The 27,763-nt window shown below is 50.6% G+C and overlaps 1 protein-coding gene across 5 annotated transcripts; it reads right to left on the bottom strand.

The window, feature by feature from the left end:
* Nucleotides 1–565: 565 nt before the first annotated feature.
* On the bottom strand, nucleotides 566–27,763 carry LOC134017169 (target of Nesh-SH3). 5 transcript variants are annotated; one of them, XM_062456524.1, is made up of 22 exons: nucleotides 27,224–27,763; nucleotides 19,395–19,574; nucleotides 18,584–18,652; nucleotides 18,280–18,412; nucleotides 17,499–17,680; nucleotides 17,262–17,302; nucleotides 16,392–16,437; nucleotides 15,761–15,832; nucleotides 15,413–15,490; nucleotides 11,946–12,623; nucleotides 11,770–11,853; nucleotides 11,076–11,270; nucleotides 9,973–10,041; nucleotides 7,591–7,665; nucleotides 6,314–6,433; nucleotides 5,773–5,862; nucleotides 5,214–5,420; nucleotides 4,453–4,558; nucleotides 3,584–3,663; nucleotides 2,347–2,535; nucleotides 1,957–2,079; nucleotides 566–1,728 (listed from the first exon to the last, which is right to left on the bottom strand). In XM_062456524.1, exons 1-22 carry the CDS (start codon nucleotides 27,309–27,311, stop codon nucleotides 1,613–1,615), a joined length of 3,021 nt encoding a protein of 1,006 aa, XP_062312508.1. In that variant the 5' UTR covers nucleotides 27,312–27,763; the 3' UTR covers nucleotides 566–1,612. The 5 variants fall into 5 exon arrangements, with proteins under 5 accessions (XP_062312508.1, XP_062312509.1, XP_062312510.1 ...); XM_062456525.1 differs by lacking the exon at nucleotides 9,973–10,041; XM_062456526.1 differs by lacking the exon at nucleotides 15,413–15,490.

Genomic DNA, 27,763 nt, shown 5'->3' with positions numbered 1-27,763 from the left:
CGATACATTTATATATCGTTTTTACCTGTAATCGTAAATATTACTTTACGCCCTGGAGAAGAACCTGACCCCTCCCCGATTATCATTGTATAATTTGCACTCTGTTTCTAACCAAACTAAACTGAAGAGAATCTTCCTGAGATTAACAAGCGTTTGGCGAGAGGAGAGAGACGATATTTATGAAACTATGTGAAGGTGAAGTCCCACAAAACTTAACTTAAAAGTTACATGACCACAATGTAACTTTTACGTTAAAATTAACAATTTTAAATTAGGATTTGAACCCAGGCTGTTGCAGTACTGCCCCACACTAACCCAGTGAGCTAAAAGGCGAGCCCTACTTTCTTCTGGTTTTCTGACACCCCAACTCTGCAGGTTGTTACAACTAGATAGTTAAATGTCAAATTTAAATGTTGAGTGGAGATTGTAATGATCCCTGATAGCTCAGTGGTTAAGGATGTGGGTTACTGTGTGAAGGGTCTTGTGTTCAAATCTGGCTGAAAGATTTTCTTAAAACTCAATTTTTGCTTTTCGACTTATTAATAAAATACAGTGACGATAAGTAGACTTTTCTACAATAGACTTATTTATTTCTGCAACACGGTTAAATATTAAACAGAAATGTACAGCTTACCGTCTATTAAGGGTGGGAATCTTTTGGTACCTTACAATTCGATTCTTGGGGTCACGATTCAATAAAAAATCGATTAATTTTGTAAAAGATTTTTTATCAAATTGCGATTCATATATGCTTACATATATTTTTTTTTTATTGTGAATCTCTGTGAATCGCTAGAAGACTGAATTGCGATTCATATGTGAATCGATTTTTCCCCCACCCCTAGTACTTAGTAATTAAATTAGGTTACTAATGTGATCGCTTTATCTGTAAATTAAATTAATGCCTTTTCAATGTCTGAATTCATTCCATTAAAAATATTTTTTGCAGAATTTCTTTGATTAGAATATGTTTTGGTCATGCGTCGTTGTAGGTCTTAAATTTCAATCTTTATGGTCTTAAAATGTCTTAAAAAGGTCTTAAATTTGACTTACTGAAACCTGCAGAAACCCTGAAGCATCTTGTGTGTGTGCTTTGGTCTACAGAACGTGTGTGAGTTTGAGTGGAGGAAAGTAGATTCAGGCTTTCAGGCTTCCGCTGTCATTCTAAAACCATACTGGCAGAGTGACCCACCCAGGGAGCGTTTAATAGCACAGCCTTGATAAATAACATCATACAAGCTAATACATTTCAGGGAGCCCGCTTCCTAGCATGTTCTTTTTTTCTGTGTTCATAATTAACGTCTTGATTCACTTTGAAATCACACACGCTTCTTCATCTCCCTGCCCTCGGACGTCGTGTTTGATAGTGAAGTGAGACCGGTGGAGATATTATTACGAAAGTTCTCAATATAGTTCCATGATGCTGATTGGTTCTGTACATATTTATACATGGGGGGGGGGGGGGAACCCAGCCTCGACAGACAGACGGTGATTTGTCTACGGTTGTCAAAGGTTACAAGAGGGAGAGACCCACATCTCCGAGGGCCCCCCTCCAGTCCTCCTTCCGCCCAGGTAAGCTGATTTTCCAGTCAGGCATCATCTCGGACAGCCCTCACCACTTCCCGGGGATGGGGGTGCCACACTCGTACCAGCCCACGTAGGTGATATGGGAGTTTCCTCCCATCTCTCCAAAGTTGACGGGTTCCTGGCGCATAGCCCTGTAGAACCCTGGAACACAACCGGACAAGGAACCTTGAGACATTGAAATTCTATTGTTTTAGTAACTTAACATCTTTCGATATTCAACAGAGAAGCACATTGTGCCAAAGTGTTTGACCATGGTATCCTATTTCGGGAAAGATTTTCTGTGAGGGAGAGGGGTAATACTGGTGTCCAGCTCTAGTTGCTAAGCAGCACACCTGATCTGTGAGGGAGGGGGATTGCTAAGCAGCGCACCTGATCTGTGAGGGAGCTGATCAGCCAGTAACTGAGTCCCTGTCCGTCCATCCAGGAAGGAATCTACAAACTGGCAGTGGTCCTCCCCATGCCCTGTCTGGTCCCCGATGTTGTAGAACTTCCCTGCAGAGTGGACGAAGGTCAGGGGTCAAGGGGCTGAGGCAACAGTACCACCATACTCAAATACAGGAACGTTTGACTAAACTTTGACTTTAAAAGTGTTTGCTTTCAGTTGCTAGGTATTCCAAGCCCCAAGGCCAGGCAGGTACTCCAGGCCCCAAGGCCAGGCAGGTACTCCAGGCCCCAAGGCCAGGCAGGTACTCCAGGCCCCAAGGCCAGGCAGGTACTCCAGGCCCCAAGGCCAGGCAGGTACTCCAGGCAGGTACTCACCAGTGAGCGAGTCGCTCAGGTAAATCTTGTAGCGGAGGGAGTTGCACAGCTGAATGCCGACAAACTTGCGGTACCAGGTTCTCTTGACGTACTGCTTCCCGTTGCACTCGGAGTAGGCGTCTGACTTAAAGGGGAACTGAGTCCAAATGGCGTCTTTCCCTGAAACGTTCTCGCTCACCCGGGGGTCCGCTGCACACGGGACGCAAACAAATATTAGATTCCGATCAACGAGACAGCAGGTATATGCAGGATGCAGCTTTGGGAATAGCTGCCAGATGGATTGGCAGTCAAATATAGTTGTGTTGTCTTATCGCGAACAGCTACATAATTTGGTCCTGAGAGGACTGGGAGCTCCTGGCCACATCCTTGCTACATGACAACATAACTTATTTTGAGCCCCAACACAACCAAGCTAATTACTCTCTGTGGACTTTTAATTGGAGTGTTGACATTTTCTCAAATGAGTTCTTTGTGTTTCTTCTCTCGTTGTGGATGGAACCATAACATGTGTATTCTGTAGTTGCACCATCTTGGTGCAAGGCCTGCATTGTGATCGGGACCCTGAGGAAAGAGAAACTGACTGTTTCTGACAGGCTGGCCCCCCCACACACACACGCACAGACACACACACAGAGTAATCTGTCAAGCTCAAGTGATAGCCAATAGTTACTTCAGGGGAGCATCATGAAATCATTAGCCTAATTACAGCTAATTACACACCTCTGATATGTTAAGCTATGCTAATAGTTGACGGCTAATTAGCTACACACTTTGTTGTAAAAGTAAGTGCTGCTATAAACAAGGCACTAATCATCAACACATTTGTGTTAGCGTGTAATCAGGGATCCCTTATGGGCAACACATTACTTGTGAAACATAAAACCATTTGAAAAAAGGGTTACTACCGCTAGCTAATGCGCCAGTGATAATTAAACAGAATCTTAGTTTATTCTCAACTAATTAGGTTGGTTCAAAAGTTGTGGTGAAGATGTAGCTTATAAAGATAGCAGGAATATGTAATTCTTACTTGAATGTGATTAGCTCAGCCTGGTAAAGACTGCAGCTGTGTGTGGTAATCGTCTTTTTTTTTTTACCATCTTGTTGTATCCCAAACTAAACTCACTCAAGTGGTGTCATTTTGGCCCTCCAGTCCAGTACCTTGTGACATTTTGTTTGTGTGTGTGTGGTGTGAGTGTGTGTGGCGTGTGTGAGAGGGTGTGTGTGTATTGATACTGACCTGATTCCGTGCTAAAGGAGACAGGGTCGCTGGTTGGCCCAGCTCCCAACTCATTCTTGGGCTTCACTGTGAACTCATAACTGAAAGAAAGGAGAAAGTTGAATAAGAAACAAAAATCGACATGGACTCTTTTCAACAGACGTACCACAGTCCCTCTAAAATCCACATTCTCCCTGTTTTAATACTGTCAGTTCCTATTGCAGTGGTGATGGCTTTCCCAGAGGGAAAGAGGAATGTCATTTTAATCCACAGGTAGTTAACTGAAGATTCCACGTCCACACGAGAAGGGTGTGATGGAGGGCCCGAGTCACTCTTGTTCGCCATAATCATAACTTTTGTGGAGCTCAGGTTTATCCGTCTCCGCTCTCCAGAACTATGAGCCTGTGACACTTGATAGTTTTATTCTCTAGACAGCCTTGAGTTCAGGCCAGTGCTCTCACTCTCTCACGTGCGCACACACACACACACACTCACACACAGATGTTCTAGTGGGTCTAAGCAAGGGCCAGCGGACCCGTTCAGTTCTGGTTCTGCCCTGGGTACATTCCAGATGTGGACACTCAGAGTAGATGTCAGCCAGAGGCAGATTAAAACGCTGTTAAACCCATCCATCCCTGCTCCACCTCAGAATCCATACTCACAACTACACTATAGCAGCTGAGAATGTTGGCCTCGACCGGGCTCAAACTCCGCCCCCGAGCGGGACAATGTGCGTGTGCAGCAAGTCCCGATTGAAACAACAGTTTGATGGTCAGCACAGACCTGGCAATTCTATTCTCTAACAGACTTGATGGATTTTTGGTCTGATGGTAAGTAACTGGCTCCCAGAAGATGGACCCGACCTGATTGGCTGGGGGTTAGAGACATACCTGCTCTCTGGTTTAAGGTTCTCCACTGCGGTGTGTGTCTGGTTGGTGGTCAGGATGGATACCTCCTCTCCATTAGGTCCGCTGGTTGTTGAAATGACCTCATACTCTAAACAGGAACAGGAAACACACGCACACTCGTCAAATTTAATTAAACAAGCAGCTCTCATATTCTGTCTTCGTTTTACGAACACTTTGAGCTTTTACAGTTTCGCTAATATCATACAGATGAGATATTAAATGAACAAACGTCTCTTTATAATTGTGTGGAGAGTCTTAATGAGACAAGTGTTCAACCTGAAGTCAGGACAGTGAGGATGAGGATGGTGCTCACTAGGAAGGCCTGCAGGCGTCAAGCAACATGAGGTCCCCACCTCAGTCTCGCCACATGTTAATATTGTCAGGTCATAAAACGTGATGCAGACCAGATGGTCCTAGCGTATAATGAGGTCCTCGCGCAGACGAAATTAACCCTTTCTCGACCGCAAGCTTTAATCTTGCATAGTGTGGAACGAGTTAAGAGCACATATGTTTGAAAAAAAAATCCATGCAAACAATTTCAATAATCCTATGATTCCAAATGTAAAGCAAACCACTAGAACCGTTTAGTTTCAATGTTTTTTACAATTAGTTACATGGAAATTCGACTCACGATGAACAGATCGGACACATTCATTTGTGCTTGCGCAACATCCGATTTAGCTCAGGCAACATTTAATCGGACACGTTCGTATGGGTCCTCTCAGGAGGAGACGGCCTCTCACCCGTGGTGTCGTTGGTCTTCTCCCAGTCCAGGATGACGAAGGAGGGGCACCCCTCCACGGTGACCACGGTCAGGTTGGAGGGGGACGTGCGGGGGGGCCCCGTCACGTTCTGCCCCCCACCCTCCTCCTCGGGGAAGAAGCTGAGGGAGTTGGTGATGGAGCACGGCTCGTCTGGCTTCTTGTCCGTCTTGTAGATCACGTGGGGAGCTGCGGGCCGGGACACAGACGCAGGTCACTTAGAGGTGTGTGTGTGTGTGTGCGTATGTGTGTGTGTGTGTGTGAGAGAGTGTGTAGGTGTGGATGTGTGGAGGTGTGTGTGTGTGGAAGTGGGTGTGTGTGGAGGTGTGGGTGTGTGGAGGTGTATGTGGAGGTGTGGGTGTGTGGAGGTGTATGTGAGTGTGGAGGTGTGTGTGTGTGAGAGTGTGGAGGTGTGGGTGTATGTGAGCCTGGAGGAGTGTCGGTGTGTGTGGAGGTGTGTGGAGGTGTGTCGGTGTGTGTGGAGGTGTGTGGAGTCTGACTTCCATTGTGAGTGTACTGGAGTGAGACTGTGCTGACCCACCAACGAAGCGCTTCTTGCCCATGGCATCCACCTCGGAGGCAGGGTGGGAGCTGAACACAGAGGAGTTGTCCCACATATCGAAACGGCTGCCTTCAGAGAGACGGACAGAAGGAGAAAGGGATGAAAACTTCAGGTTTATTTTCTATTTGGGTCATGTGTCCATGTCTTGTGGTGAATGCAGTAAGTAGTTATTGTGTTTGTGTGTGTGGGGGGGGGGGGGGGAATGGGTGTGTGAGTGAATAACTATGGCAAGGTGTATTTGTGTGTGTCACCAGGCAACACCTGCTGCTCTCTCTCTCTCACTAATGCCAAACACACACACACACAGACACACACACACACACAGCCTCACTTACTGCCAGGGCTTGTAAATACCTATTCATAATGTGAAAATAGCACTAATGCATGTACAAATACCCACATACACACACACACACACACACGCACAGGTGCACACGCACACAGACACACACATTCAGGTGTGCTGACTCATCTGTCACGCTGAGACCACAGTCACACCAGTTTACCACCTCGGTCCTACCGTTAAAGACAGGAGCCAGCGTGGTCGTCTGTCTGCGTTCCTGTTTGGGAGTCTTGACTGTCACAGGGAACGGCTTCAAGATGGAGGCCTTGTCTCCTTGCTTCAGGTCCATGGGTTTGTCTGAATGAAGGAGGAGGAGCAGGAGGAAGAGGAGCAGGGGAGAGGAGGAGCAGGGGAAGGAGGAGCGGGGAGAGCAGGGGGAGGAGGAGCAGGGAGAGGAGGAGCAGGGAGAGGAGGAGCAGGGAGAGGAGGAGCAGGGGAAGGTAGAGCAGGAGGAGCAGGGAGAGGAGGAGCAGGGGAAGGTAGAGCAGGGAGAGGAGGAGCAGGGAGAGGAGGAGCAGGGAGAGGAGGAGCAGGGGGAGGAGGAGCAGGAGGAGCAGGGAGAGGAGGAGCAGGGAGAGGAGGAGCAGGAGGAGCAAGGAGAGGAGGAGCAGGGAGAGGAGGAGCAGGGAGAGGAGGAGCAGGGAGAGGAGGAGCAGGAGGAGCAAGGAGAGGAGGAGCAGGGAGAGGAGGAGCAGGGGGAGGAGGAGCAGGGAGAGGAGGAGCAGGGGAAGGTAGAGCAGGAGGAGCAGGGAGAGGAGGAGCAGGGGGAGGAGGAGGGGAAGGGGTATCAGAAGGAGGTTATTAGTCAGGTGACCTCCAAGTTTTGACAGTCAACAGTTACAGCAGCAGACATTAATATCTGCGAGGGTTTTCTTCTGCCAGCTGAAAATTCAGAGTTAGACTGCTTCGTAACTATGGCATTTCTGAAAAACGTGTTAGACTGGGTATGCACAGACAAACGTAGGCTTGCATTCTCATTCTGTCTCTCACAGACATTCCCACCGGAAACACGTATAAACGTACACAGACACGCAAGTGCAGATGAAGCTGTTTGAACTGCAGGAAACAAGAGCATCTGGCAGAACATCTAGCTGAAATGAAGGAGAGTGTTCGTAGTAACACGTTGATAACAAATGAGACCATCTGGAACCTGTAGAGTTAACAACTCTGAAATGTCAACACTTCCGAATCTGCCATTTATAAACTCAACAAAGTAACTACTACTAACTACTAACAGCACAAACATTCTCCAAATAGTTGTCTACTATGGCAAAGTAGTTGTGAGTTAGCCAATCTGTTTTCCAGGAGAACGTGAAACTCAGTGCAGTTTAGCTGTGGTGCAGTGATGTTCAGCACTGAGTCATTCAGTGACACATCTGCAGAGCCTAAAGGAGAAGTCAGTGCAGATCTGAACAGTGCGGATGTCAGTAGTCTCTGGTGGCTGGAGCCCTCACCCTTGTCCCCTGGTGTTCCCACCAGGTTGGTGCTCTTGTTGACAGGAGGAGAGGGCCGTAGAACTGCAGGGGTGCCTGGGAAAGAGAGTCCAGTGCATGGTTAGAGACTACAAATGTAATGGCGCACGCCGCGGTAAAACTGAAAGCACCGACATTGCTGACTGAGGATGAAGGTGGAGTGAATGAGCGGCTGTAACTGTGGAGAAGATGAGAAGAGGTCCCCTGCAAAGCCCAGCGTTTCTGTCTCTCCCTCTCTCTCGTCCTCCCACCCTTTACCGTAAACAAAGACTGTCAGAGTGGAACGACTACAAAGTTGACCTCCTTCTCTCTCCCCGACTCTCCCCTTTCACCCAATCATCACCGAAGGACTCACCTGCCACCTGCACTGCCTTTGAAAAATAATAATAATAAAAATAATCTCAGTCTTCACTCTGACCTTTTCCTATCAAGATGTGAAACAGACACATGGAGGATGCTTAATGAGGGACAGTAACAGGTAGGATTGACGACGTCGCAGAGAAAATTTGGCGCGGTTCCAACTGGAGTAGGAGTTAAGAAACTGTAAAAGCCAGGAAGATTGGATCTTAAAATGTTGATATGTCTCCTGAGGGTCCCCCCTGCTGCAAACAGGCCGGCTCAATGACTAACACAGACCACGTCAACTTCTAATAACCTTCGAAACATAAGACCACAACCAAATCCTGTAAAAAATCAACCAGAAGAATAACATTGAAGGGATAAAACTAAAGAAAACCACACAAGGATTCTAAGACGAGAGTAAAAGACCGTATAATGTTTTTACACAAGTTCTTATATCTTCTCAAGGAAAAAGTTAGAAACCTGGTCTCAATTAATGCTGTGGACCAACTGTGCCAAATTCTTAACAAATACTCTATTGTTCTCCTTCCAGAAAGGCTACCGTTAAAAAAACAGGACCTGGGTAGAATCAAGAGAATCAACTCAGTTTTACTGTCAAACTGACCTTTCTACGTTAGCGACAGGATGTAAAATCTTTCGCAAGCTGTGAGGCTAACGGTGGGGATTCTCAAAAATAATGTAACAAGGACAAATAAGACCAAAAATATCCTCCTCAGGTTTCTACCATGCTTTAAAGCCAGGATATGGTGTCATGTTTTCTCATTAGCGAGTCCATTTAACATAGTCTTCAACAACTTTACGGTCTCATAGGACCCCGCTTCAGAATGCCATCACAAACAGGATCCGGTTTTCGCTTGAATTCGTTGCACGGCTCTCTTGCTCTGAAGGACCATCCGTAGCTCAGTTCCCTTCTGAGGTAGAAGCCCCCGGCAGCCGCCTGAACGCCGATCTACATCCCTGTCCACGCTGCACCGGCGAGACACAGAGAAAAACTCTCCAGTCAAAACACAGAGCCTCAGCGGGCCAGCCAAGAAACACACTGCACGGCTCAATATCATCACAGTCCTCCTGGTGGCAGGAGCGAAGGGAACCGATGGCGGGTCGGATCAGCTAACGACTCTAACCTCTCCATCTTCTCCCTGCTAAAAGGACAGCTCTGGGATCTGCGCTAACGTTCAAAGACAAACACAAGGACAAACAGAGGGGGGGGGGCAGTCAACACACACAGCATGAAAGGATCAGCAGCATGATGGGAAACACAAGGAGAAACCTTCAGCATGGAAGAAGACAAGGCAGGCTTTGCTTGAGGAGGTCCGTGGGACAAACAGGACACAGACAAATCCAAGACAAGACACACCATGACATGACATCACCTAGATGGCCGGGATAGTGAACTTGATTGATGTTAGTCAACGATAGGCTTACTCTGTCAAATCACGTGGTGCATCTGATTTAGAGTGTTCCATTGGTAGTTACCTTTATGTTTGAGGTAGGTTTGGTGTTTAGCGTAACATGTGAGGGCAGTGTGCAAGTGTGTGTGTGTCTGTGTGTGTGTGTGTGTGTGCAGGGACAAACAGAAACAAAGGGAACATTCTCTATGCAGTAGAGTTGCTTCCAGTCAGCCTTGCGGCTCCTTGAAGACCTCTGGAACTGTCCTAGTTTCCAGGATTAACACACACCAGCTGTGACTGAGACTGAACCAGGGCCTCTCCTACAGACCAGGGGGAGGGACACACTGGCCTTCGGGCCAATCACAACCTCAGATGCAATTGGCAGATCCTAATTGGCTGTGAATCCTGCTTGGCAGAAAGACAATCTCAGTCGTGCTCTCAACCAAACACCATGACAAGGACACAAGCAAGTTGACCCCGCCCACAACGACAGACACGGACCGGGGTTGGACAATTAAAGTGATGGACAGTTCGGGCTGCCAAATCACAGAACATGAATGGGCGTGGAGACAGGTTAGTGGGATGGACACTGGGAGGGAAAGGTCTCTGTTACCCAAAGGTCTATGTCTGGACCACACCACTGGCTTAGGCAGACCCAGGCCCTTATGACGTTCCCCGTCAGCTGTAGAGGGAGGAGAGGACTCGTTAAACACGCCGGCATGCCTCGTTAACACGTCAAGAACACGCTAAGAACATGACAGGATGACAGAGAGGGAGGCTGGTTGTAAACCAAGTTCAGAGTGGATCTTTCATTCACGTCTCCAAAAGGAGACTTGAGTACCTTCAGCGAGAGACTAAACGTGTCGATATCGAGAACATAAATTCAGTTTGAAAACTTCCAGGAGTACACAGGTCTGTTGTTTGCAACAGTTTAAACCCTCTTGGGCATGCAAACCGAAGATATACAGACAAGCCTGGCGTGACTCAAAAGCTGTCTATCTTCTTCATGTTGTTAATCCCTTTTACAACTTTTCTGTTATTCTGTCTTTCCCTTTCATTTTTCTTTCTTTCTGTCTTTCACCGAGTATGTGTGTGTGAGAGTATGTCTGTGTGTGTGGCAGGCTGTGGTGGTGTATCTGGCCCTGCCCGCTGTTTGGCTTGGCACGGCCGGTGTAGATGCGGTGTGTGTCCTGGCCGGTGTACGTCCAGAGCACCGGGCAGCCAGCCGTCCCTCGGGCCCCCGCCTGCGGGAACGTAAATCACGTTTAACGACCCTGACCCCTGGTGGCACCGGCGCTGTTCCTCGAGGCCGAAGCGTGACACGCACGCCAACGAGAAGCGCTTCCCAGAGCACACATGTGGAAGAGCGTGACAGACAGACGGACGCACGAGGGGGAGAGGGAGGGAACGGCTGCTCCTTGGAGAGAGCACAGAGGAGTCTTGACAGTGCGGGAGAATCCAGGGTTCTGGACGGTGACAGACCCTCACACTCGCGTTACGATTCTTTCTGGACACGTATTCTTTGAGATAAACTGCGACAATGTTGGAAGGCGTTTCACGTTATGTAGCCTGCTGTAAATTACAGTAAAACTCTGGGCCACCTGTCTGCTAGTGTGTGTGTATGTGTGTGTGTGTGTTCAGACATTGCTCCATTGCTCTGAGGTAGTATTGCTGAGGAGAGAGAGTGAGGATGAAGGAGGAGTAGTGCTCCGTTACCCCCAGGAGAGCTGGAGGAGAGAGGGTTGTTGGCAGCACCCCTGGGTGGAGAGAGGGGCCGGGCCACGTTAGGGCTGGAGGAGAGAGACACCCGCCTGCGAGGCAGCGAGGTGGCGTTCCTGCTCGCCACAGGGACAGACGATCCCGAGGGGGAGCGAGGCACGGAGTTCGTCGAGGGCCTCGGGTGACGTGTACCTATATGGGCAGAGAGAGAAGGAGGAGGGGTGGAGCGGGAGGGGGGGGGGGGGGGTGGGGGAGGTCGTTAGAGATAACAGGGAGGTGGATGTCCAATCCCAGATCCTATTTGGATGAGAGGATGGGGAGCGTTGAGAGATAGCAGAGGAATGAAGGGATGGAAGACGGCACGGGAAGGAGGAGGAGAAGTGTGGAGTGAGAGAGGAAGCTGCAGATGGAGGTCTGAGCTGCAGATGGGGAGGGCAGCCTGGTGGTGGAGGCGAAGAGGAGTGATGGAGGTTTTGGAAGGGAAGGGGGTGTGTTCCAGGGAAATGTGGGAGGAGAGGATGCACAGCCCTGCGGAGGATAAGATGATGAGGGTGCATGGGGAGGCAACAACAGAAGGTCATCCAGGGATTGATGGACAGCTCAGATGACCAATGGGAGTTTTCATGTGGATGGATGACCAATGAGGTGATTGGATGATGTTTGGGCACAATAATAACATTGTCATGGTTACCCTGCTGGTTGTTACTATTGGCCCTTTCGGAGGCGAGGGCGGGTCTTGGGAGAGGCTTGCCCACCACCACAGGTGTGCTGGGAGCTGTGTGAAAAAGCATTTCCTTTTACTAAAGATAATGGAGTTGAAGTTGTAGTATTGAGATGTAAGATAACAGGGGAGAATATCATCTTTACCGGTTGGGACTCCTGCTTTCAGGAGGACCCTAGTTGGTTGAGGCTGAGGTTGGGACCGTAAGTGAGGCTTGGTCTGAGGGTGAGATTGAGACTCTGATTGAGACTGGGGTTGGGGTTGGGGTTGAGGCTGGGGCCTGGCCTCAGGCTGGGGCTGGGATTGAGGCTGGGGTCTGGCCTCAGGCTGGGGCTGGGATTGAGGCTGGGGTCTGGCCTCAGGCTGGGGTTGAGGCTGGGGCTGGGGCCTGGTCTCAGGCTGGGGTTGAGGCCGGGGCTGGGGCCTGGCCTCAGGCTGGAGCTGGGGTTGAGGCTGGGGCCTGGTCTCAGGCTGGGGTTGAGGCCGGGGCTGGGGCCTGGCCTCAGGCTGGAGCTGGGGTTGAGGCTGGGGCCTGGTCTCAGGCTGGGGTTGAGGCTGGGGACGGGGCCTGGCCTCAGGCTGGGGTTGTGGTTGAGGCTGGGGCTTGGGCTGGGGATTGGGCTGGGGCTGGGGCTTGGGCTGGGGATTGGGCTGGGATTTGGGCTGGGGATTAGGCTGAGGCTGGGGTCTGGTTCTGGGCTTGGACTGGCGCTGGTGTGTGATGATGGGCGTGGGCAGGATGATGGGGGTTTGTGTGGGCTGGTGGGAGGCTGGGGGGACCTCCACAGAGGAAGAGGGAGCAGATCTAGACCGGTCTACACTTCCTGTAGTGAAGAAGAGAAGGGAAGAAGACCTTCAAACCACAGAAGAAGAATCACATTGTCTACGAGAGAGACAGGTAGATTATAATACCCAACAGAAATTAAATGTAGAAAATAAGAGACAGAAGAAAGACAGAGACAGAAGCCAACAGACAGCAGATTAGGGGACTGATAATATACAGGGAGAATGATGAAGAACCGTCAAGGTGAGAACAGCAGAAGTCCACAGCTGTTCATGTTAGGCCTGACCCGCCCTACCTTGGCCAAAACCCTCAGTTCAAAGAATTGCCTCTAACTGGCACGAGCCTGAGATAAGAGGCTCTGATTTCAAAGGCCAGGAGTCCATATGGAGCTGCTTCCACTGTAACGACCGTGTTACTACACAGACGGCGGTACCAGGGCCTCGACGTGGAGGAATGACAGCCGTTCAAATCGATGGGGCCGGCCAGGAGGGAGCTGTGAGCCATGAGGTTTTAACGGGACCTGACTGATCTTTGGCGTGGGAATTTAACGAGTACGAGGCCATCAGTGATTGATTGTTCAATCTGATCAGGTGCCTCACCTTACCTCAGACTGCCTGCCCAGCTAACAGAGAGAGAGAGAGAGAGAGAGAGAGAGAGAGAGAGAGAGAGAGAGAGAGAGAGAGAGAGAGATCAGCTGGGTGTACCGGGCAGTAATGCTTCATTTTATGTCCGAGTAATGTTTCTGCCATCTCCTGTCAGCCTGGGCAGCATGGCCGGGTTCTGTGGAGTTCAGTTACATAACAGACAGATTTGGAGTACAGGTAGGGAGATTATGCAATTGTAATTTTTTTACGGGGGACATACTGTTTTCTGCCTACCTCCTGAAGTGGCGGGGCCTAGAGTGAAACACTGAGGACTGAGGAGGAAAATAGCGGATAGCGTACAGGTGAGAACGTAGGGTAAGGAGACAGTAAAAAGAAGGTTCTGTGTGTCTCCGGTTCTGTAGGAGAGAGAGAGAGACAGAGAGAGAGAGAGGAAGAGAGAGGCAGAGAGAGAGAGAGAGAGAGAGAGAGAGAGACAGAGACAGAGACAGAGACAGAGACAGAGAGTGAGAGAGAGAGACAGAAAGAGAGAGACAGAGAGAGAGACAGAGAGAGAGACAGAGAGAGACAGAGAGAGAGAGAGAGAGAGAGAGAGAGAGAGAGAGAGAGAGAGAGAGACAGAGACAGAGAGTGAGAGAGAGAGACAGAAAGAGAGAGAGAGAGAGAGAGAGAGAGAGACATAGAAAGAGACATAGAGAGACAGAGAGAGAGAGAGAGAGAGAGAGAGAGAGAGAGAGAGAGAGAGAGAGAGAGAGAGAGAGAGAGAGACAGAGAGAGAGACAGAGAGATAGACATAGAGAGACAGAGACAGAGAGAGAGACAGAGAGAGAGAGAGAGAGAGAGAGAGAGAGAGAGAGAGAGAGAGAGAGAGAGAGAGAGAGAGAGAGAGAGAGAGAGAGAGAGAGAGAGAGACAGAGAGAGATGGCTGTGGGTGACGTGCAGACTGTGCATGCTGACTGAGACTGCTGTGTCAGAGAGCTGGCCAAGCACCTGGGAGGACAGACACATGTAGACAGGAGAGAGGAGGAGCAGGGAGAGAGGAGGAGCAGGGAGAGAGGAGGAGCAGGAAGAGAGGAGGAGCAGGGAGAGAGGAGGAGCAGGAAGAGAGGAGGAGCAGGAAGAGAGGAGGAGCAGGGAGAGAGGAGGAGCAGGGAGAGAGGAGGAGCAGGAAGAGAGGAGGAGCAGGGAGAGAGGAGGAGCAGGGAGAGAGGAGGAGCAGGAAGAGAGGAGGAGCAGGGAGAGAGGAGGAGCAGGGAGAGAGGAGGAGCAGGGAGAGAGGAGGAGCAGGGAGAGAGGAGGAGCAGGGAGAGAGGAGGAGCAGGAAGAGAGGAGGAGCAGGGAGAGAGGAGGAGCAGGGAGAGATCAGCTCACACAATCTGAGGAACAAGGGAGGATCACAGAAGAAGATTCACTGAGATGGAGGAAATCAGAAAACTGGAAATGTGAGGAATTCTCAACAGGGTGGATGGATGGGTGTATGGATGGATACAGGTATAAATGGTTAAAGAAACAATTGACTAAGAGCTGAGACAGACAGAGTGAGGAAGAGAAAGATGCTGGCCACCAAACTGTTCAGGTTGTGACTAACGTGAAAGGCATTGGCGTGAACAAGATTCACCTACGCTTCCCGCTGTGGGAGGTCAAAGGTCAACCTCCTACGGTGCAGGCATGTGGCCGGTACGGCATGTTCACATCCAGCCTCCAAAACCCTGTGACCTCTCATCTGCCCTCTGACCTCTCATGCTCCTACCCATTTTATTACAGTAACTCAAACATACAGTTGAAATAGCTGCAGTATTCATGACCTAGATGAATAACGTAAGTATATTTTACACACGATTTAACTATGCCAGTCAAACTGGAGCCCTGTTCAAAAGGCAGCGATGCAAACCAACTTTTTACTACTTAATCTCAATAGAACGAAATCCCTCTGAATTGTAAAAACCGAATGCCGTGAACCTGCAGGTCTGGATGTGAACACGTTGAACCTTCAGCCATCTGCAAACCTGCCAATCATGCTGGCATGGCAACCTACCTCCATGGGCCCCATGCCCACATGGTCTGATCACATCTCTGGGTTCCAAAGGTCTCATTCATGTCATGCCAATCGAGCTCATGCAGCCAATTACAAACAAGGACGGTCTGATTGAGAAACCTTCCAGCCTGTGATTGGACACAGCCACGCTGACAGCCTATAGCGTTAGGAATACTCTGTCTCACTGTTTACCGATTGGCTGGTGGGTGGCCAGAGGCATTGTGGGTCCGGGAGTGGGTAGCAAGTGGGTTCTAGTGACGTTTGGTGGAGCTGAGGAACATAACGTGATATTGAGATATGTCAAAAGAGGTCTTCCAGAACAATATCACCTAAACCCTGCGAGGTAGGTGAAATGGTCAGAGTATGAAGATATCCTGAGGAAAAGAAGACGAAAATGTTGAGAAGAGAAGACAGAGAAGAGGTTGGAGGTCAAACTAGATGTTTTTCCTGATTGAGAGAACTGACCAGGAAAAACTTCCTGTGTCTGGGTAAAGATGTCAAAGATCATGACGGGTCAAGGGTCATTTAAGGCATCTTTACCGATGTTTGTCCTGGGGGACAGAGGACGTCGGAGGAGCGGGGGCTGTCTGCCCTGGGTCCTGTTATGAAGAACTGGGGAGGACAGAGGGAGGGGGGGAGGGAGACAAACGTCAAACAAATGCAGTAGCTAACTGCGGCTGCTATTGCATTCCTTTGCTGGAGCGTTCTGAGAAAGAAACAGGAAGTAACGTTCCATTCAGTGTCTCGACGCCTCTGTGGAGTGTACCTGTGTACGCGGAGGAAGACTAGAAGGTCCTTTAACGGTCCTAAGAGTTGCGAGTCAGAAATGAATGTAAATATACACTGTATTTCACAAGTTCCCATGGTTACACAGAAGATTGATCTCGTCTCTCCGCCTAGAGCAAAGAGCGGGGTTAGGGTAGCGTCGTTTGGGAGCTGATGAAGCAGGATTGACAGTTGATGCAGTCCTGTCTGCAGAGCGATAAATCCAAAAGCCAGTTAAAATTCCTCCAGCGCCGAGCCCTAAAGAAGGGTTCACAATGAAGAGCTGAAACAGACTTCTGCTCCCAGCGATAAATCACGGTTGTCGTGTAAAATCTCTGCCGATGTATGAAAAGCGAGGTTCAGTGAGTTTGACCACAGACAAGGTTGAGAGGCGCTGGTGGCTTACCGTGGCGAGGGGGGAAGAAGACATGAGGACCGGCCATGATGGGTTTCTGGGAGGAGGAGAGAGAGAGAGTTAGTTTCAGCCGTGATAGACAGATTTGACACTGATAGCTTAAATCTTGAAAGTCTCTTCCTCCCTCTCCATCTCTCTCCCTCCTTTCCTCTCTCCCTCCCTCCCTCCCTTCCTCTCTCCCTCCCTCCCTCCCTCCCTTTCTTCCTTGCTTACATAACCCTGTGGGGTCCTCTGCTCCATGTTGAGACTCCAAGCTGTCCGGTGGGAAGCAGCTCTGAGCCTCCCCGTCTCAGGAAGTGCCAGCATGGTGGCAGAGCTCGGCAGCTGTGGCTGCTTACGAGAGCTCAGGGCTGCAGGCACGTGAGGCAACGGACCCAACAGTCAACGAGCACAGCCAGGAACCCCGAGCCAGGAACTCTCTGCCCTCCATCCTCCTCTCAGCCCCTCTCCTCTCGGCCCCTCTCCTCGTCTCTCCTGTCCCCGGCTCTCTCCAACTCTCCTCATCTCTTCTTTCTCTTCCTGGCTTCGCTCGCCATCTTGGCCGGTGTCTGGGCTTGGCCAGCTCTGTGTCTGGCTGTAGTCAAGATGTTTCCATACTGGCCCGGAGTGGAAAGAAAGCTCTCCAAGCGGTCCTTAAACCAGACCACACTAGCTAAGGCCCCTCTGCAGTCTCTCGTCTGCACGTTATAGACTCAGAAAACTCTGCTCGCCTCTCCACCAGTAGGACTCACTCTCTGCTGTTTGTTGACAGCCTGTTTTGTACCATTGCTTTGCCACTATGTAAGTAATTGACGGACAGTTTCCAATGAAATTCCAAGTCATTTTCACAACCAAAATGTAGAAATGGTTTCAAAGACATACCACTGGCTTCACAGGCTTGTAGGGTTTCTGCATGGCTTTCTCTGCAAAACAAGCAACACCTTACCAAACAGTACAAAGGAACTCATTTGATCAATCACTTACATTTACTTATGCCCGTACCAAAGTTCAGCAAGAAAAAGCTGAAGTTACACGGCTGATTTATGCCAGAGGAAAGCAATGCTGGAGAAGGGGGTGAGATGTGTGACCTCCAGTGGGGGACTCATTTAGGTGACGTACCTCCCATGTTGGTGCTGTGAGTGACAGGCTTGCTCCATCCTCCACTGCTCTCCTCAGAGTTGGGCCTCACCCCAAACTCGTAGGCTGTGTTGGGCTTGAGCTTGTCGATGACTGTGTCGCTGGTGGGGCAGGTCTGGTAGGTCCACTTCCTGTTCCTCTCGCGGTAGCGCACCGTGTAGTGACTGTGACAGAGCAGGAGAGCCCTCTTAGACGTCGGGTCGGTTCATTCATGCTGATGTGTGGGCATATGTGAAGCACTTTGTGTCGTTTCTTGTTACTAAAAGGGGACTAAATGAACTTTGATTGAAAGTCATATTTTCATCAGATATGAGTCATTCAAAGTCAAAACTTTTATTTTGATTCCAGTTGGAACCGAACGAACTGAGTAAGATGCCATGGCAACAAAGGAGCAGCATCAGCAGGTTTCCTCAGCAGATGGGAAGCACAGGCGCGATACTCCTCCGTCGCCGTGGCGACAGCATGGCGACCAGTTCTCCGGTTACATAGTTTAGCAGGGTTCCGTGGGGGCTGACATTAAAGAGTTTATGAAGCCAAATGGGGCTTTGGAGAGTCAGAGGAAAGCACTCTGCGATCAAGCTTTTCCAAAGCAACTCTCTCTGCAGTGAATGAATATGGGATTTTCTGAAGGTTGGATGGAGGAGAGTGTGTGTGTGTGTGCTTGTGTGATAGTATGCGTGTGTATATACCTCCGAGTGTGCATTTGGACTGGTGTGTGTCTGCATGTGTGTGTGTCGGTGTGTGTTTCGGTGAGTGGACTCACCCATCCTCCAGACAGTCGCTCATGATGTTGCCCTCGTAGGGGGTCTTCAGGATGGTTCCCCAGGACAACAGCACCGAGGTGGGGGTGACAGAGCCTATCACCAGGTGCAGGGGCTTCTCCAGGTTCACCTTCCCTGGAGAGACCAGCATCACACTTATATTACTGTACTACATATTAACTGGTATGTGGATGGATGGATGAATGGATAGATGGATAGATAAATAGATAAATAAATGAATAGTTGGATAGCTGGATAGATTGATTGATTGATTTATATACAGAGTTTAAGGACTGTCTCCCCTACCAGAACATTGTTTCTTGACATCGTTGACTGGGATGGGCTGGACAGCAATCAGGTACTTGGGTTCAGCGTCTATGCAGGAGGAGGGGGGGGGAGAGGGGTGAGCACCCTCCTTACGTCAACAGTGCGGCTCATGGGGGGGGGGGGGGGGGGGGGTTAGGGTTAGGGTTAGGGTTAGGGTTAGGGTTAGGGGGGGGGGGGGGGGGTTTCTGAGCTGAGGCTGGGTGGGGGTTGTGGCAGGAAAGGGTGTCTGGGTCAGATTAGAGAGCAACCAGAGCATTGTTGATGGGAGCCACGGGTGTTGAAGGGTTGGTGAGGGCGGCTGAGAGGGCTGGGGTGTCGTTAAGGAGTATTTGGAGGGATCGGTTGGTGGAGGGTTGGTGGAAGAGTAAAGCTGCAGTTTTCAGCCCCAGACGTGTGGTTTTGTCAGTGTACAGAATGTCGATTCAGGCCATGACTAAAACAACAAAATAAAACATGTGCACCACAGCTCCCTGGAAATTGTTCAGCTGCAACACCAATGGCCGGTTTTCCCAGATTCGTTAAGCTCTTAACGCTAAGAGCTTCTTAAGAGCGTTCTAAGAACGCTCTAGAACGCTCTTAGAACGCTCCTAAGAAGCTCTTGGCGTTAAGAGCTTCTTAACGAATCTGGGAAACCTGGCCAATATCTCTTCCCGCAAGGCTGGAAGTCATATGAATACACAAACAGACTCATATAAAAATCTCCACTTCGTAACACAGACATACACACCCACCCACACACCCACACCCACCCACACCCACACACCCACACACACACCCACAGGAAGCTCACCGATCTCAGTCTCGTAGGGCAGGCCGTTCTCCGGCAGCTGGATGAACTGCTTGGAGAACATGCTGCTGCCGTAGCCCAGGATGTAGCCCTCCAGCTTGGTGTCCTCGTTGGGACGCACAAACTTCATGACGATGGTGTCGCCCGTGGCGTTGATGCGCACCTTCATGTTCTGACGCCTCACTGCAGAGCGGGGGGGTAAAGAGGGGTGGTAGGGTGGGGGGAGGGGGGAGGGGCATTAGCATGGCTGAGTCACTTCTTTTTCACATATTCTCTTTCTCTCCATCTCTCTCTCTCTTTCTCTCTAATGTCCCTGAGGGTGTCACTGTTGAACATCTGGCCGTTTTGACTCTCTCCATCTTTCTATCGCACACAAGTACACTACAATGTTGTGAATAATGGTGATTGTATAGAGAAGGATAATTCGTTTTAAAAAAGTACCCAATAACATTGCTTTATAGAGTACTTATTTGGGTGCCGAACCTTGTTTAATAGACTATGCTGTTGTTTATGACACATTATGTAAAAGCGTCACACACACTGTTCCATTTGCATGCAGTGTTTGTGGGAACAAAATTGGCACACATTACGTTGCCGAAATTTAGCTTCCAGAGGGGATGAGAATTCAAGCCTCTATTTATTTTATAACTGAAAGCATGCAAGAACGCAAATATACACGCTCAACTACAACACAAACCTCTGCTCACAATTCTTGGCTGAAATAGTTCAAATGGATATAACAGGGTTTGTACAGTAAACACCTGCTGAGTTAGACAGACACAATCATACACAAACATGAGGTTTTGGATTTAAAAGATTAGAAAGCTGGTGGGCTTCGCACGCCGCAGCAGATAAACCCTCCAGGAGTGGAAAAACGATAAACATTATCTTCAAGACTCAAAGGTTTCTTTATTTTGGGCAACATTTATGCATTCAGGAAACATGACATTTCCCACTTTGTAAAGACAAAACAAAAAATCCATTATTGATAAACAGCGATCGACAGCGTTGAGGTAAAACCGCTGGACGTGGAATAACAAAGTGACTCCAGAAGAAACCGTCCCCAGAGAAAGATATATCAGAACGAGGGGAAACCCAAGGAAGGTTTTTGGGTCCTAGCCCAGGATTCATCACCAGCTGTGTGTTTCTGTTGATGAAAAAGGCTCTTGTTTTGTATCTCCCTCAATATTTCCGATAGCAACAATAGGGGTTCTTGGCTCGAGGATGACAAAAGAGGATGACAAAAAAGGACGGGAGGGTTGCCTACAATCTGTTAGGAAACTTCTGGCTTCTAGCAAGAGCTTTTTATGAACTCCAAAACAAGCAAGGCATTGGCTTCATTCCTGTCGGGACCAAAGCCCAACCACATGGCCTTCACAAATCACGATCCATCAGCCTTATCAGCCTTTCCAGAAGAAAATGAGTAAGGTTACAAATTAGGAGAGTCAATAGCCCCATCATCCATCAACAGGGAAGACCACCTCGTCAGTGCCAGTCGACTAGATTAGACTTAGTTAAGACTGATGTGGCCTGTTATCATTTGGAGTCGCTGACTGTGGTATGTCGATGAGGGATGGAGGTCATGAGCGCTCGGAGAAGAATGTGTGGTGATTTCAAATGAATCAAGAACAGCCTCAGCAATTCCAAGAAGTTGAGACTCGAATGTTGTGCGTCTCCATGACGACTGGAGATAGAGCAGCGCAGTGGTGAACACCAGACCGGCGCCCACTTCCGGCCGTCTGGAACGCCACACGCAAACATGTGCACACAAGGACTCCTGCATACACACACACACACACACACACACACACACACACAGGTAACAGAGTTACCCATGACCATTCTAGGAACCATGCTCATCATTTTTGTCAGGCTCCTATGGACCTGATCTTGACAACCAAGTCGTTTGTAAACAACAACCAGCGAAGCTGAACAGCTCGCGGCTGTGGATCCCTGGGACTGCACCTTCAGTATGATGAACGTCTTTACAGGCAACGAAGGCTCAGCCTGGATAGGATCAGTTCAACAGTGAGGCATAAGCCTGGCTGGAAGGGCACATTTCTTCATTATCAAATTTAAATGTCATCTTCACACACTGATAAGGAGATCTATGTTTCACACAGTCTGTTCTCAGCCGAGTCCAACACTCATGTATTAACCCTTGTGCTGCCTTCGGGTCACATGACCCAAAGGTTCATAACGAACCATCGTTGTGTTTACCCAATTTTACCCAATACAAAAACAAATAAAAATAATTTTCTTTTAACCTTCGCAATGTGGGGGGTCTGAGACAGCCCAACGGTTAAAAGAAAATGCTTTACTTTGTTTTTGTATGCGGTAAAGATGTCGCAATACGACGGTGGGTCACAACGACTGATGGGTCAGAATGACCCGAAGATAACACAAGGGTTAATTATGCACACACACACAATAAATCATGTGTTTCGTAAATGCCATCTGAGTGTTATTACTTTGACTGCCGGAGGCTAAGTCTATGTTAAAGTATGTGTGTGTGTGTGACAGGTGTGTGTATGTGTGTGTTAACATGCGTGCTTGTTGGTGTGTGTGAACTCACGCTTCTCCCTTTCCCTAAAATCGATTTCCCAGCTGCAAAAAGAAAGCCGAACACAACAATATAGAACACCTGGAAACAGCCAGCCAGCACCTCCTCGTCCCAGTGACTCAGAGCAGGAAAGAGAGGGAGCATTGGGGAGCCTCTGGGGCTGATGTGTGGAAGACAAACTCCCTTCCATTGGATGGCCTGAGTGGAAACACTAAACTGGATGAAGGGAAGGAAGAGTAGGGGAGAGGAGGGGAGGGGAGGGGAGAGGAGAGGAGGAGAGGAGGACCCTAACCCTAACCCTAACCCTGGAACAGCTAGAGAGACCTTCAAGTTCTCAGGGTATCAGTGCTGAATCATCACATGGCTTTCCACTGACTCGGAGCAAGGCAACACACTCCTAATACCCAGCGAAAGCCTCAAAGACTTGGCTCTGCCATGAGAGACATGTTTGTCTTTCAACTGCAGTGTGGAAAATCTCCTTGGCTGTCCGAGGATGTGACCACTATCTTCCTCTCCTGTCCACAAAGCTGACATATCGACGTGATTTATTGGACAACTGCATCATAAATTGATTAGGCTACATGCATACTTCCAATGACACACTTGCAGTACATGAGCACGCACACACACACACACACTCACACTTGAGGTGTGAGTGGTGGAGGCTTAAGTTGATTCTGCGCCGCTCAGTAACGGGTTACCCTCTACATTCTGGGGAAGATGGACAGATGAAGCGAAGAGGTGGAGAGGAAAGGAGAGGTCTAGCAGGGAAGGATTTCCTTATCCCCCCCACAGTCACACATTCAGCTCGATGAGGGAGAATCCAATTCAACAGAGCCACTGTCGAATAGATAAATGGGATTGGCTTTCTGTGAGCCCGTTCTCTTTGCCATGGACCAGGTTCTCAGCAGGGGAGCAGCCTTGCAGAGCAGCCCAGCTGGTGTGGGCCGTGCCTGGGGGGGAAATCTCCCACGCTCTCCCCTGTAGCAGCTCCACGCTGGTCCCTCTGCTCCCACATGTTATCTTCCCCTGTCAGGGGCTAATGCCATGGGCTTACCACACTCCAGCTGCATCCCCTCTCCGGTGGCACAACTCCATCTTTCCCTCTCTTCCTCCTGCCTTCCATCCCCTCCTCCCCAGTCGTCCCATTTCCCCTTCCCATCACTTGATCTCTTTTCACACCATCCATCACGCCTGTCCTCTGTTATCCTGCAGACATCCCTCCAGCCCTCCTCGTTCCAGCCGTCCAGCCCTCCTCGCTCCAGCCCTCCATCCCTCCTCGCTCCATCCCTCCATCCCTCCTCTCTCCAGCCCTCCTTGCTCCATCCCTCCAGCCCTCCTCACTCCAGCCCTCCAGCCCTCCTCACTCCAGCCCTCCAGCCCTCCTCACTCCAGCCCTCCATCCTTCCTCGCTCCAGCCCTCCAGCCCTTCTCGCTCCATCCCTCCATCCCTCCTCGATCCAGCCGTCCATCCCTCCAGCCCTCCTCGCTCCATCCCTCCTCGCTCCAGCCCTCCAGCCCTCCTCGCTCCAGCCCTCCAGCCCTCTTCGCTCCAGCCCTCCATCCCTCCTCGCTCCAGCCCTCCATCCCTCCTCGCTCCAGCCCTCCATCCCTCCTCGCTCCAGCCCTCCAGCCCTCCTTGCTCCATCCCTCCAGCCCTCCTCGCTCCAGTCCTCCAGCCCTCCTCGCTCCAGCCCTCCAGCCCTCCTCGCTCCAGCCCTAAATCCCTCCTCGCTCCAGCCCTCCAGCCCTCCTCGCTCCATCCCTCCAGCCCTCCTCGCTCCATCCCTCCAGCCCTCCTCGCTCCATCCCTAAATCCCTCCTCGCTCCAGCCCTCCAGCCCTCCTCGCTCCATCCCTCCAGCCCTCCTCGCTCCATCCCTCCAGCCCTCCTCGCTCCATCCCTCCAGCCCTCCTCGCACCAGCCCTCCATCCCTCCTCGCTCCAGCCCTCCTCGCTCCATCCCTCCAGCCCTCCTCGCACCAGCCCTCCATCCCTCCTCGCTCCATCCCTCCTCGCTCCAGCCCTCCTCGCTCCAGCCCTCCAGCCCTCCTCCTGGACCAGCACGTCCGTGTGAGAGGGGGGGAGACCCCCTGTGAGTTTGTCTAAGTGTTGGCCTGGTTCGGATGGAAACCCATGGCAGGATTCTGACACACGTACACACACACACAGATGCACACAGGCATACATGCTGTTTTTTAAGATGAGTTGCTGTGACTTGTGACATCACATCTCCATTTTGTGGGACGCAGCCCCAGAGAACCCCGACCCCTCCTCCTGAGACAGGAACACGACACACGCACAAGCGCCGAGGGAACAGTAGCCCTTCTCGCTCCATCCCTCCATCCCTCCTCGATCCAGCCGTCCATCCCTCCAGCCCTCCTCGCTCCATCCCTCCTCGCTCCAGCCCTCCAGCCCTCCTCGCTCCAGCCCTCCAGCCCTCTTCGCTCCAGCCCTCCATCCCTCCTCGCTCCAGCCCTCCATCCCTCCTCGCTCCAGCCCTCCATCCCTCCTCGCTCCAGCCCTCCAGCCCTCCTTGCTCCATCCCTCCAGCCCTCCTCGCTCCAGTCCTCCAGCCCTCCTCGCTCCAGCCCTCCAGCCCTCCTCGCTCCAGCCCTAAATCCCTCCTCGCTCCAGCCCTCCAGCCCTCCTCGCTCCAGCCCTCCAGCCCTCCTCGCTCCATCCCTCCAGCCCTCCTCGCTCCATCCCTCCAGCCCTCCTCGCTCCATCCCTAAATCCCTCCTCGCTCCAGCCCTCCAGCCCTCCTCGCTCCATCCCTCCAGCCCTCCTCGCTCCATCCCTCCAGCCCTCCTCGCTCCATCCCTCCAGCCCTCCTCGCTCCATCCCTCCAGCCCTCTTCGCTCCATCCCTCCAGCCCTCCTCGCACCAGCCCTCCATCCCTCCTCGCTCCAGCCCTCCTCGCTCCATCCCTCCAACCCTCCTCGCACCAGCCCTCCATCCCTCCTCGCTCCATCCCTCCTCGCTCCAGCCCTCCTCGCTCCAGCCCTCCAGCCCTCCTCCTGGACCAGCACGTCCGTGTGAGAGGGGGGGAGACCCCCTGTGAGTTTGTCTAAGTGTTGGCCTGGTTCGGATGGAAACCCATGGCAGGATTCTGACACACGTACACACACACACAGATGCACACAGGCATACATGCTGTTTTTTAAGATGAGTTGCTGTGACTTGTGACATCACATCTCCATTTTGTGGGACGCAGCCCCAGAGAACCCCGACCCCTCCTCCTGAGACAGGAACACGACACACGCACAAGCGCCGAGGGAACAGTGGCTCTTCCAGGGCAGCATCCAGGTGAGCCAAGCTCTGAGTCGTAACTCCACAGAGAGCAGCTGTCCTCAGGCCAGCCTGACTGGGTCCACAGAGAGCAGCTGTCCTCAGGCCAGCCTGACTGGGTCCACAGAGAGCAGCTGTCCTCAGGCCAGCCTGACTGGGTCCACAGAGAGCAGCTGTCCTCAGGCCAGCCTGACGGGCAGCTGTCCTCAGGCCAGCCCTACTAGGTTTCCACCAGGTCTGCTTGTGTGTGGGGGGGGGGGGGGGTGGATATGTGTGCTAGTGAGAATATGGCAGAGGCTGGTGGAAAATGCTGCTTTCCACATCTGTCATGAGAATCCTAATCAGAGGACGTCCCTGAGACAACTAGGGCTGGTCTGGGGTTTGAACGGGATGCAGTTTATGGACTCTTTTATGACATGTTTGTAAAAGAAAGTGAGAGAAAAAGAGATGGAGAGAGAGGAGACAGAGAAGTTGCCAGAATAATGCAAACTCTGAAACATTTCACTGGATTTCCCTTCCAATAAACAATTTTTTGACAACATTTAAAAGGGCCAATTATACAAATATAAAAGTCAATAGCAGCATTATCCTGCTTGTTATACAATAGAGCCTTCTGGGAAAGTTATAACAGTTAGAGTAAACCTCTGACCTTTGTCCTGGATACAGGTTCATATTGTGGCAGGAAGACTTCTCTCCACACCAGTGTGACACTCCGCTCACCCCTCCCCTCTCCCCTCTCCTCTCCCCTCTCCTCTCCTCTCACCCCTCTCCTCTCACCCCTCTCCTCTCCTCTCACCCCTCCCCTCTCCTCTCCTCACCCCTCTCCTCTCACCCCTCCCCTCTCCTCTCCTCTCCTCTCACCCCTCCCCTCTCCTCTCACCCCTCTCCTCTCACCCCTCCCCTCTCCTCTCCACATCATTTCAGTGAAATCTCCACACATGTGGACATACATCAGTGGATGCAGCATTGAAAGCAAAGCAGCTCTCAGGTTCAGGACAGAGAAGATCTCTGACTCTGCTGTGGATGGACCACAGTCACCTCTCACACACACCCAAGGTACAGTACAGATCTCTCCAAGTCTACTCCAGTCCACAGAACCCACACACTCTCCACAGCTATGCAGTTCACTTCCGGGGAGCGACTGGTTAACCAACCTCCTGGATAACATAGAGCTCATCCTGCATGTGGTGGTCAGGGAAACATATAGATGTAACAATCATCGCCAACGTCATTGCCAATCATCTTCGCAATTTGTTTACTACTAGCTACCAGATATCAACCTCAGCATATCAACCTCAGCTGCAATCACATTGCAGCTGCCCGCGCAAGCAAAAGTTACTTTAAAGCCAATAAAAGAAAAAGAAACATTATCAAACTAACCTTGGTCTCTTGCACAGTAAACAGCACTAAGCCCTTACATTTACATTTAGCAGATGCTCTTATCCAGAGCGACTTACAGTAAGTACAGGGACATTCCCCCCGAGGCAAGTAGGGTGAAGTGCCTTGCCCAAGGACACAATGTCATTTTGCACAGCCGGGAATCGAACCAGTAACCTCCAGATTACGAGCCCGACTCCCTAACCGCTCTGCCTCCTGCCATTTTGAGACTTTCCCAAAACACATTTTGTTGCAAACAATGTTGGAGTTCTGCTTGCTTACGACCCATTTCACACTCCGGACTCAGTCTGGATCTCATGTTTCAGAGTTTCGCGCATGTTCTCAGAGCACGCCACATAGTCACAACAAACTGTTCCTTCTTAGAAGACGCTTGACATGGCATCTTATGACACAATCCTAAATATATACACAAATAGATTATTTTTTTTATCTAAAATGCACATATTAACGTTTTAAGAAGTGAGCTAATCACAACATGAAATCCTAATGCGTACCTCATCAGGAGAGGTTGTGCATAGGGGTGCCATGCAGGAGAGGATGATGAACACACACACACACACACACGCCTGTCAGTCTCCTACCTCTGCTCCTCCTGAGAGTGGGGGGGCCGCTGGTCAGGACTGTTCCTGTGAGGAGGCAGAAAACCAGGAAGGTGTCGAGGCGCTGCATGGCTCTGGAACGCTCCACCGGGGGCTCAGGTGAGCTGGGATGACGCAACACAACGCTGACCAGGAAATCTTCTAGAAAGTCTTCTCTCTGGTAAACTGGACCTCCTCTCTGAAGCAGGGCTGAAGCTGCAGAAGGTGACTCAGAACTGGGCTCCTGGATGAAGCTGAATCTCTCCAACGAGGTGAACAAAACTATTTAAGGACTTACTCGACACGAGAGCATTAGCACTGGACTGACTTAAGGGGATCTAGATCTCTTTGAGAACAGAGCTGTAGGCTAGGATAGTGCAAGGTCAGCTCTTCCAGACTGACTTACTTACTAACTGGCTGACTGACTGGCTGTTGCAGGTTATTTACGGTGGTCTGGTCTGCTGTGGTCTGCAGGCTGGAGGTGGTACCTGGTGTCTGGTCTGCTTCTCTGAGGCTCAAGGTCTCAGGACTGGGACAGCTCTC

This window comes from Osmerus eperlanus, chromosome 3, assembly GCF_963692335.1.
Source record: "Osmerus eperlanus chromosome 3, fOsmEpe2.1, whole genome shotgun sequence".
In the NCBI taxonomy this organism is placed as follows: Eukaryota; Metazoa; Chordata; class Actinopteri; order Osmeriformes; family Osmeridae; genus Osmerus; species Osmerus eperlanus.
Note: the sequence above shows the minus strand (reverse complement) of the source record. Positions and strands in the feature narration are given on the sequence as shown.